Source organism: Oryx dammah, unplaced genomic scaffold, assembly GCF_014754425.2.
Source record: "Oryx dammah isolate SB20612 unplaced genomic scaffold, SCBI_Odam_1.1 HiC_scaffold_8, whole genome shotgun sequence".
Classification (NCBI taxonomy): domain Eukaryota; kingdom Metazoa; phylum Chordata; class Mammalia; order Artiodactyla; family Bovidae; genus Oryx; species Oryx dammah.
The window spans coordinates 56,879,464-56,890,531 of NW_024070192.1; the positions used below are offsets into that span (position 1 = coordinate 56,879,464).

The 11,068-nt window shown below is 45.6% G+C and overlaps 1 protein-coding gene across 3 annotated transcripts in view; it reads right to left on the minus strand.

Annotated features, from left to right (window-relative positions):
- TOM1L1 (target of myb1 like 1 membrane trafficking protein) overlaps nucleotides 1-8,934 on the minus strand; it is a 65,023-nt gene extending 56,089 nt beyond the window's left edge. For 2 of the 3 annotated variants that reach the window (XR_005721675.1, XR_005721676.1), the window contains exons 1-3: nucleotides 8,788-8,917; nucleotides 6,323-6,407; nucleotides 326-404 (exon numbers count right to left, since the gene is read on the minus strand). Coding sequence is in view for 1 of the 3 variants with exons in the window: in XM_040244297.1 (XP_040100231.1) it covers nucleotides 326-404; nucleotides 6,323-6,407; nucleotides 8,788-8,845 (222 nt within the window). In the remaining 2 variants the exon portion in view is untranslated. Of the gene's footprint in view, nucleotides 1-325; nucleotides 405-6,322; nucleotides 6,408-8,787 lie in introns of all 3 variants that reach the window. The other variant, XM_040244297.1, reaches the window with a different exon arrangement.
- Nucleotides 8,935-11,068: the final 2,134 nt, after the last annotated feature.

An 11,068-nucleotide genomic window follows, 5' to 3' on the forward strand; every position in this document is an offset into this window, starting at 1 on the left:
AGCTTCAGTTCTCCCTACATGTAACACATACACAGACTTCTTGATCAGCTCAGTTCCTTGAAGTTGTTCATTACCAGTTCTCATCTCCTAACCAGGAAAATATGATTTTCCAGGAACACTCATTTTCCACCAAATTAAATGCTCTTACAATCAACAAAACTCCCTTGATTCTATAATTCTCAGTAAATGAATCATTTTAATCCATACTGTATATAACTTTTTGCTCACCTATTATCTCACAGTATTTGTTTCCTTTAGACCAAAAATTAGAAATATGACTATAACTTAGGCAATTTTAGTCTCAATTTAACATTAAAGTACTTACTGACAAGGTGAGTTGGATTTCTTTATGATTGTAGTTTTTGGAAATCCTTCTCTTCAAAGCTTTTACTGCATCTTTTGGCCTATGACAACAAACACAGTAAAATCATCAATGCAGGCCCTGCGGAAAGCAAGTCCGTCTCTGACAAGCACTGTGTGGCTTGGAAAGAGGAACGGCTGAGGAGACACCCAGGGTCTTAGTTCTGCTGTGTGACACTGGGCAGGTGACTGAACTTGTTATACCCGTTTCCTCACACATCTAGGCAGATAATACCACCTACCTCCTTGTGAAAAACAAATAATGTATTCAGATGACCATTACCTAGAAAGCACTACATGTGAAATGTACTCACACCCACAGCCCTCTCTATGTCAATGCACAGAACCACCTTACATGAAATGAATTTCCAAAAATGTGACCTATGTTTATTATTAGTATTTCCTACACACCCGATTGTTGTTTTTGTTGAGTTGCTAAGTTGTGTCCAACTCTTTGAGACCCCTTTGGACTGTAGCCTTCCAGGCTCCTCTGTCCATTGGATTATTTAGGCAAGAATACTGGAGTGGGATGTCATTTCCTCCTCTAGGGGATCTTCCTGACTCAGGGGTCAAACCCGCATCTCTTGCGTCTCCTGCATTGACAGGCAAATTCTTTACCACTGGCACCACCTGGAAAGCCCCAAGCACCCTACACGCAGTGGGATATAGGAGGAGTTAGAACTAACTAGGACTAATTGATATCCTACAATTTTATGTTACAAAAGGAAGAACTATGTATAAGCAGACAGTCCAAATTCACTTCGGTTCAGTTCAGTTCAGTCGCTCAGTCGTGTCCGACTCTTTGCGACCCCATGAGTCGCAGCACGCCAGGCCTCCCTGTCCATCACCAACTCCTGGAGTTCACTCAGACTCACGTCCATCGAGTCCGTGATGCCATCCAGCCATCTCATCCTGGGTCGTCCCCATCTCCTCCTGACCCCAATCCCTCCCAGTATCAGAGTCTTTTCCAATGAGTCAACTCTTCCCATGAGGTGTCCAAAGTACTGGAGCTTCCGCTTTAGCATCATTCCTTCCAAAGAAATCCCAGGACTGATCTCCTTCAGAACGGAATGGTTGGATCTCCTTGCAGTCCAAGGGACCCTCAAGAGTCTTCTCCAACACCACAGTTCAAACGCATCAATTCTTCGGTGCTCAGCCTTCTTCACAGTCCAACTCTCACATCCATACATGACCACAGGAAAAACCATAGCCTTGACTAGACAGACCTTAGTCGGCAAAGGAATGTCTCTGCTTTTGAATATATTATCTAGGTTGGTCATAACTTTTCTTCCAAGGAGTAAGTGTCTTTTAATTTCATAGCTGCAATCACCATCTGCACTGATTTTGGAGCCCCAAAAAATAAAGTCTGACACTGTTTCTACTGTTTCCCCATCTATTTCCCATGAAGTGATGGGACCAGATGCCATGATCTTCGTTTTCTGAATGTTGAGCTTTAAGCCAACTTTTTCGCTCTCCTCTTTCACTGTCATCAAGAGGCTTTTTAGTTCCTCCTCACTTTCTGCCATAAGGGTGGTGTCATCTGCATATCTGAGGTGATTGATATTTCTCCTGGCAATCTTGATTCCGCTTGTGCTTCTTCCAGTCCAGCGTTTCTCATGATGTACTCTGCATAGAAGTTAAATAAGCAGGGTGACAATATACAGCCTTGACGTACTCCTTTTCCTATTTGGAACCAGTCTGTTGTTCCATGTCCACTTCTAACTGTTGCTTCCTGACCTGCATACAGATTTCTCAAGAGGCAGGTCAGATGGTCTGGTATTCCCATCTCTCTCAGAATTTTCCACAGTTTATTGTGATCCACACGGTCAAAGGCTTTGGCATAGTCAATAAAGCAGAAATAGATGTTTTTCTGGAACCCTCTTGCTTTTTCCATGATCCAGAGGATGTTTACAATTTGATCTCTGGTTCCTCTGCCTTTTCTAAAACCAGCTTGAACATCAGGGAGTTCATGGTTCACATATTGCTGAAGCCTGGCTTGGAGAATTTTGAGCATTACTTTACTAGCGTGTGAGATGAGTGCAATTGTGCGGTAGTTTGAGCATTTTTGGCATTGCCTTTCTTTGGAATTGGAATGAAAACTGACCTTTTCCAGTCCTGTGGCCACTGCTGAGTTTTCCAAACTTGCTGGCATATTGAGTACAGCACTTTCACAGCATCATCTTTCAGGACTTGAAATAGCTCAACTGGAATTCCACCACCTCCACTAGCTTTGTTCATAGTGATGCTTTCTAAGGCCCACTTGACTTCACATTCCAAGATGTCTGGCTCTAGGTGAGTGATCACACCATCCTGATTATCTGGGTTATATTCTTTGCAGCCAAAGATGGAGAAGCTCTATACAGTCAACAAAAACAAGACCAGGAGCTGACTGTGGCTCAGATCATGAACTCCTTATTGCCAAATTCAGACTTAAATTGAAGAAAGTAGGGAAAACCGCTAGACCATTCAGGTATGGCCTAAATCAAATCCCTTATGATATACAGTGGAAGTGAGAAATAGATTTAAGGGTCTAGATCTGATGGATAGAGTGCCTGATGAACTATGGAATGAGGTTTGTGACATTGTACAGGAGACAGGGATCAAGACCATCCCCATGGAAAAGAAATGCAAAAAAGCAAAATGGCTGTCTGGGGAGGCCTTACAAATAGCTGTGAAAGGAAGAGAGGCAAAAAGCAAAGGAGAAAAGGAAAGATATAAGCATGTGAATGCAGAGTTCCAAAGAATAGCAAGAAGAAAGCCGCCTTCAGCGATCAATGCAAAGAAATAGAGGGAAAGAACAGAATGGGAAAGACTAGAGATCTCTTTAAGAAAATTAGAGATACCAAGGGAACATTTCATGCAAAGATGGGCTCGATAAAGGACAGAAATGGTCTGGACCTAACAGAAGCAGAAGATAGTAAGAAGAGGTGGCAAGAATACATGGAAGAACTGTACAAAAAAAATTCACTTCAAGATGACCTGTTTTAAGTAAGTAATATGGAGGTAATGTACAACATGATGACTGTAGTTAATTCTGCTATATGATATATTTGACAGCTATTAAGACAGTAGTCACCAAAAGTTCTTATCACGAGGGAAAAAACTGTTTTTGTAATTTTATGAGGTATAACTGTGATGCTAACTTATTGTGGAAATTGTTTTGTAATATATGTAAGTCATCTGCTGTACATTTTAAACTTATACAGTATTGTATGCCAATTACACTTCAAAACTTAAAAAAGATACAAATCCTTTTTGCATATTACCTTCTAATTTTGTTATGTTTGCATGGGTAGAATTTCTATTATATGATAATATAATTATATAACATTAAGTACACTTACAATTGTAACTCTTATAATCGATATATTTCTAAAAGATCATATATAAAATCTAAGATTAAACTCTTGGAAAAGCTTAAAAGCATAAAGATACTGTTTTAAAAGAAAAAAATTGGGGGAATTCCCTGGTAGTCCAGTGGCTAAAACTGTGAGCTCCCAAACCAGGGGCCCAGGTTTGATCCCTGGTCAGAGGACTAGATCCCACATGCCCCAACTAAGACCTGATGTGGCTAAATAAATAAATATCAATAAAAAAGGAAAAACTAAATAAGTAAAACAATTTTACATTGAGATCCCTTTTTTCCACTATCAATGAAGAAGTCAGTATTATAAGTGAAGAAAAGGTTCAGAGGAACCAAATTCGGGAAATAAGACTATAGAGAAACCATTATAAATACTTTAAAGCACCAGTTAGTACTTTAAGCACTTTCCATTGATAGAGTCAATAATTAACTGTAATGTTTTCTTCATCACCATCAGTTCTGTTCAGTCACTCAGTTGTGTCCGACTCTTTGGGACCCCGTGGACTGCAGCATGCAAGCCTTCCCTGTCCATCACTAACTCCTGGAGTTTACTCAAATTCACGTCCATATGCTGTCGAGGTTGGTCATAGCTTTTCTTCCAAGGAACAAGTGACTTTTAATTTCATGGCTACAGTCACCATCTGCAGTGATTCTGGAGCCCAAAAAAATAAAGTCTGTCACTGTTTCCACTGTTTCCCCATCTATTTCCCATGAAGTGATGGGATCAGAAGCCGTGAATGTTAAGTTTTAGTTTTAGATAGAATGTTAGTTTTCTGAATGCTGAGTTTTAAGACAACTTTCTCACTCTCAGCTTTCACTTTCATCAAGAGGCTCTTTCTGCCTTTTGTCTTCTGTCATAAAGGTGGTGTCATCTGCATATCTGAGGTTATTAATATTTCTCCCGGCAATCTTGATTCCAGCCTGCACTTCATCTAGCCTGGCATTTCACATGATGTACTCTACATAGAAGTTAAATAAGCAGGGTGACAATATACAGCCTTGACGTACTCCTTTTCCTATTTGGAACCAGTCTGTTGTTCCATGTCCACTTCTAACTGTTGCTACCTGAGCTGCATACAGATTTCTCAAGAGGCAGGTCAGGTGGTCTGGTATTCCCATCTCTTTCAGAATTTTCCACAGTTTATTGTGATCCACACAGTCAAAGGCTTTGGCATAGTCAATAAAGCAGAAGTAGATGTTTTTCTGGAACTCTCTTGCTTTTTTGATGACCCAGGGGATGTTGGTAATTTTATCTCTGGTTCCTATGCCTTTTCTAAATATAGCTTGAAAATCTAGAAGTTCACCGTCACATACTGTTGAAGTCTGGCTTGGAGAATTTTGAGCATTACTTTGCTATCATGTGAGATGAGTGCAATTGTGCAGTAGTTCGAACATTCTTTGGCATTGCCTTTGTTTGGGATTGGAATGAAAACTGACCTTTTCCAGTCCTGTGGCCATTGCTGAGTTTTCCAATTTGCTGGCATACTGAATGCAGCACTTTCACAGCATCATATTTTAGGATTTGAAATAGCTCAACTGGAATGCCATCCCCTCTACTAGTTTTGTTCATAGTGATGCCTCCTAAGGCCCACTTGACTTCACATTCCAGGATATCTTGCTCTAGGTGAATGATCATACCATTGTGATTATCTGGGTCATGAAGATTTTTTTGCATAGTTCTTCTGTGTATTCTTGCCACCTCTTCTGCTTCTGTTAAGTCCATACCATTTCTGTCCTTTTTTGTACCCATCTCTGCATGAAAAGTTCCCTTTTATCTCTAATTTTCTTGAAGAGATCTCTAGTCTTTCCCATTCTATTGTTTTCCTCTATTTCTTTGCATTGATCACTGAGGAAGTCTTTCTTATGTTGCCTTACTGTTATTTGGAACTCTGCATTCATCAACATAAACTAAGATAATCTCTTTAGCTGTTCATGATTACTTTAAATGTGTATCCCTTACAACAAGTTATAATTCAGACTAAGTCACAAAATAGCCTTAATGATTTTGTTCTTTAAATTTCAACTTCTTAAAGTTTAAGAAGTGTAACAAAAGATACCATATTGTTTAAGAACTCAGCGTAAACATGGATGAGTTGGCATTCAGAAGAAAAAAATTGTCATGTGACAGGCAGAGGAAAACAACTTCCATATTATTTCCTGGTTGATAATGACAACTGCTCAGAGACAGTTCACCACCAGGAGTCCACTAGCTTCTTCATAATATTTTTCAGTTACAATAACATAAAATATTGGCAATCAGAGCAAGAAGAATTCCTAATGAAGGAAACTATCTCCCCCTCTCCTTAAAGAATAAGGGATTTGAGCCTCACAGAGACAAAATTTGAAATTATTACGGAAAAGGCAAAGAAAAAAATTATAATGGATTCTCAGATATTCCACATGCTAAAAAAAACAGCTGTGCTAATATTTCAACCTGAATTGTCTTCAAAAGGCAGTGGGTGCTTAAAAGGTGATGGAAATACTATTTCAACAAGAAAACCAAAGTCTGTAAGAGAAAACTCAAGTTTGCAGGAGAAAACACACTATAGTTCTGATGCTTCTTAGGAGACAAACACACGAACCACACTCTGAACTCACCCATCGTGGGAGGTGTTAATTATGTCACAGATGTGCATGAACTGGCCCCAGTCTTCTGTCTGCACTCCAGCAAACGTAGCCTTTTCTGCAAAGAAAAAGTTATGTTGAGTCTGAGCTACAACAGAATAAAACATGTCTCAAAAAAAAGTGAAAGTCAGTCACTCAGTCACGTCCGACTCTTTGTGACCCCATGGACTATAGCCTGCCAGGATCCTCTGTTCGTGCAATTCTCCAGGCAAGAATACTGGAGTGGGCTGCCATTCCTTTCTCCAAGGGATCTTCCCAACCCAGGGATTGAACCTGGGTCTCCTGCATTGCAGGCAGATTCTTTACTATCTAAAGCACCAAAGAAGCCCCAAACATGTCTGGTTTTCCAGAAACAATCTGCCTGGGGTTCCCTAGCAAGCACCATTAAGTTTACATCACCAAAAGGCAGACAGATTTTTTTTTTTTTTCACAATTCCCAGTAATTCAAGAATCAGTCAAGATCCAGGTTTAGAGTGCTGCTGTTGCCACAGTAATAAATGACCTATTAATAAATGCTTCAGGGCTAGAACAGCCCACCTAAATCTCCATCTGCATGCCTGTCTTTCAGAGAAGGACGGCTACCTACAAGGTGAAGTGCATACTGCTAAGTATTTTATCTTACGCAATTTCATTTAACTCACTGTCAGAGATGATGACATAGAAGTTCAAGAAGGTTAGGAAATTACCGAAGGCTACACAGTCAGTACAAGGTAGAACTAGCATCAAATCTAGGTTGTTTTTGTTTGCGTTTTGAAAAGTCACGTATTCTCCTTGGCTGAGTGGTGTTGAGAAAAAGAGAGATCTACTGAAACTGTGTACTTGCCAGCACCTGTATTAACCAGCGCTGCACCAGACATACTGGAAGCCTCCTGTACCTGGAACCCCATCATTAAACAAATAGTTTTTCCCTGTCCAGACAGCCTCCCTAAGAGTACAGAATGCCACCTGCAAAGAGGATCAGAGAACACTCAACCCGAGTGATCTTAACATCTTTCCTAAAAGGAAAGGCGAATATTCCTGAGCGTGCAAACATGAGGACCAACAGGGAAAGGAGCAAAAATTAATTGAAAGGATTAAGAAGAGGATAAAGGTTTGGCTGGCGGAACTCCAAAGCCGAGCCTGCTCCCCACCAAGGAGAAGCACTCTCTGCATTTGGCATTCAAAATGGACAAAGCTTACCAACCTTGTGTTTAGTCACAGGGTTCTTTCAGCCAGTTTCTTTGCTCCCCATTCCATGCTCCTTCCTCCCACCTTCCCATCTTCCTAGAAATCCTTCAAACTCATCCTTCAAAAGCCATGGCAGAGTTAAGCTCTCCCTTTTCATAAGTTTTGGGTGTTTTACATTTCTCTTCTATTGCAAAGGTACTGTACCATAATCGCTTCCCGATATATGTGTGCATCTTCCCCATACCTTGATGGCTGAGACCAGGTCTTGCCTGTGCCTGCTTCAGGTCCAGGCATACAGTTGGCAGTCAGTAAATGTGCATACCACCAAAGAATAAATCAGATTATGAAGATGCAGTCCGACTCCATTTCTGGTCAGAGTTTATTTTAACACCCGACAGAGGAAAAGCCAGCAACAGTTTGGAAAGCATTTCCTCCTTATGGAAGTTACACTCACTATCTCATAAAGTTGTGGGAACCAAGCTTCAGGTTGGGTGGAACTAAGCTGCAGGCTAAACTGTCCAAATCTGAGCCTCCTTGTTATAACTACCAGGCTCTCCTGATTTCTTCGTCCCACTAAATTCGCCGACATGATCATGCTCTGCTTGGCACCTCCGGGCACGGGTGCCACACTCGCTTCCCGAGGAAGGCACGGAGCAGCGTCGGTGAGCAGCCCCGGGCCCGGGTCAGGCTTCCGCGTACGTCGACGGGGGCGCGCCCACAGGAGAGCCAAAGGAGTCGGGGAGACACCTGCGTGGCCCTCGGTGGCCCGCAGAGGCCTCTGTTGCCCCGAGAGAGAGCCTGGCTCCCCTCCCCTCGCTCCTGTGCTCGACACGTCCCTTCTCTTTGTTCCTCCCGAAAAAGAAGCTCGGGCTGTAAAGGCCTGGAATCGCGAGCACGCGTCTGGACACCTGCCTGTGCCGGCGAGGTCACTGCACTCGCCCTCCTGGAACCTTCCCCTCGCAGAGCGGGCACAACTCTTGGCTCGCTCTCGGAGAGGCTCGCCCGGCCCCAGAGGGCGGCACCCCTGCGGAGGGCCAGGCCAGCCACCCCCGACCCCCGGGCCACCTGTCCGCTCCCATGCCCACCGCGCTGGAAGGCGCTGGGGAACAGTGCGGAGCCCGGCTTCGAGAGACACGGAACGCGACAGGATTATCGCCGCACCGGCGGGCGCGGGCCCGGGAAAGTTGCGGGGAAGCGGGGAGCTCCTCGAGCCGGGACCCACGCGGTCCCGTGCGGCGGGGAACGGAGTCGGGGCTCGGGGCCCCCCTTACCTATCAGCTGGCCCAGGGAGTTCGCGTACGGGTCCCGGTGACTCCTGCCGAACGCCATGGCCGTGCTGCGAGCCCGCCCGGCCTCCGCCGCCCGCGACTCCTCCCGCACGGCCCCGGCTCCTCCCTCGGCCGCTGCGGGGCGCCGGGCGGGGCGGGGTCCCCAGGGGGCGGGGCGCGGGGGGTGGGTGGGGCGGGGAGGGTCCTGGAGGGGGCGGGGCGGGTCCTGGAGGGGCGGGGCGGGGTCCTGGAGGGGGCGGGGCGGGTGGGGTCCCTCCGAGGGGTCGGCCGCGCGCGCACGTGCCGCTCCCGGGAACAGGCCTCAAGGCCCGGGGGCCGCCGCTGGGGCCCGAGCGCGGATCCTGCTGCTCTCGGGGCGGGGTGCTGCACTTCTCCGCGCCTCTTGCGCCCCCTTATAGAGAAGGAGACGCGGAGTTACACAGGCCACGGTGAACATTAGCCACGTAACCCGCCCAGGTCAGCGTCTGGCACTCACAGAACAAATGTTTAGCCACTGAGGGAATTGAGTGCCTGGAAATATTTACCCCGCCCCGCTTATTGACCCGGCCCCGAGATCCGGGAGCGGAGGCGTGTCCCTCGCCCTTAACTTAGGCTGCAAGTGAGGGTCAGGAGGGCGGACTGGCTTCAAACCAGGCGCTGGCCGTCGTCTTGCCCCGTTTCCTGAGGGACCGCGTGGCGCCGCCAAGCGAGCTCCGGGCTCCTCCTGGGAACTGTCCTCCCGCGAAGCTGAGGAAAAGAAAGGGCTTTCCTTCTGCCCGGGCAGACTGTTCGGCCATAGAACTGCTTTGGAATGTAAATCCGAGCTTGAGCTCTTCAACGGCTTCCCGGTTGCCCTTTCCCTCTTCTGGGGCATTCGATGAACATCTGATTGGCTACCGCGACAGTCCCCGTGACGCCACGCTGCTGGAGGCTGGGTGTCTCCAAGATGATGGCAGTTAGCACCACATGGGCTCCCTGCACTTGCAGGTCTCACTTCCTGCGGTCCGCTTGGGCCCAGCTCTTCGAACCCTTCTTTGGTCCTGGAAATGGTGAGGAGATCTGCCTTATGTTCCGAGTCATATATGTAAGCACATAAATCAAAACCAATCCCAGTGTGCACCAAGGGGCTAACTCACTTGGCTGTTTTGCTTTAATTTATTTCTGATTTTACTTGACCCTTGCGAGCTAATACTTGGGATTCTAAAATCTAGAGTGAAACATTTTTGTTGTAAATGTCTCCTACCTGTGACTAATACTCTCCACATGCATATCCAGGGGAAGTCCTTTATATGGTGCTATCACTACAGCTTCTGCTGACACTGTTGAAAACCTCTTATGACATCACCAACCTAATCTCTTTCATATTATACAGTGTACAAAGCATTTCACTCTGAACCCTACAATCAAGCAACCTTAAAGAGAAAGTCAGTTTCAAGTTAGGCTGCTGTTGATGTCATGGCCTTCCATCAGGGCATGAGAACAAGGAAGGAATCAACAAGCAGATTTTTAACATAACTGCTATTTCTCATGCAAGAGATTTTTTTTTTTTTAATTTCCTTGTGCTATGGGATTGAGGCACCAAGGAGTACATTCAGGACATTATGGCTGGGTAAACAGAACCAGGTTGATGGTTACTACTGAGGCAGGAGGTAGAAGGACGCCAGGCTAGGCATTTACTACTAGCCTCCTGTTAACATTTTCTGAGGAAGAAGCCACGTGGGATGAAGGCTAGATATTTACAGCCTTCTGTTTGCACTTCAAAATAGAAATAACAGGGCTTCTTTGGTGGCTCCATAAAGAATTCACCTGCTAATGCAGGAGACAGGGGTTCAATCCCTGATCCCGGAAGATTCCCACGTGCTGCACAGCAGCTAAGTCCGTGCACCACAACTACTGAGCCTGTGCTCCAGTGTCGGAGCTGCAACTACTAAGCCCACATGCCAGAACTACTGAAGCCCACGATCCCTAGAGCCCATGCTTGGCAAAAGGAGAAGCCCGCACATCTCAGCTAGAGGGAAGCCCCTGCTGCTGCTGCTGCTGCTGCTGCTGCTTAGTCGCTTCAGTCGTGTCCGGCTCTGTGCGACCCTATGGACTGTAGCCTGCCACTTTCCCCTGTCCATGGAATTCTCCAGCGAGATTACTGTAGTGGCTTGCCATGCCCTCCTCCAGAGGCTCCTCCCAACTCAGGGATCGAACCTGGGTCTCCTGCGTTGCCAGCCAATTCTTTATCTCTAAGTCACCAGGGAGTAGCCCCAAAGAGAGAAAAGCACAAAGAGAGAAAAGC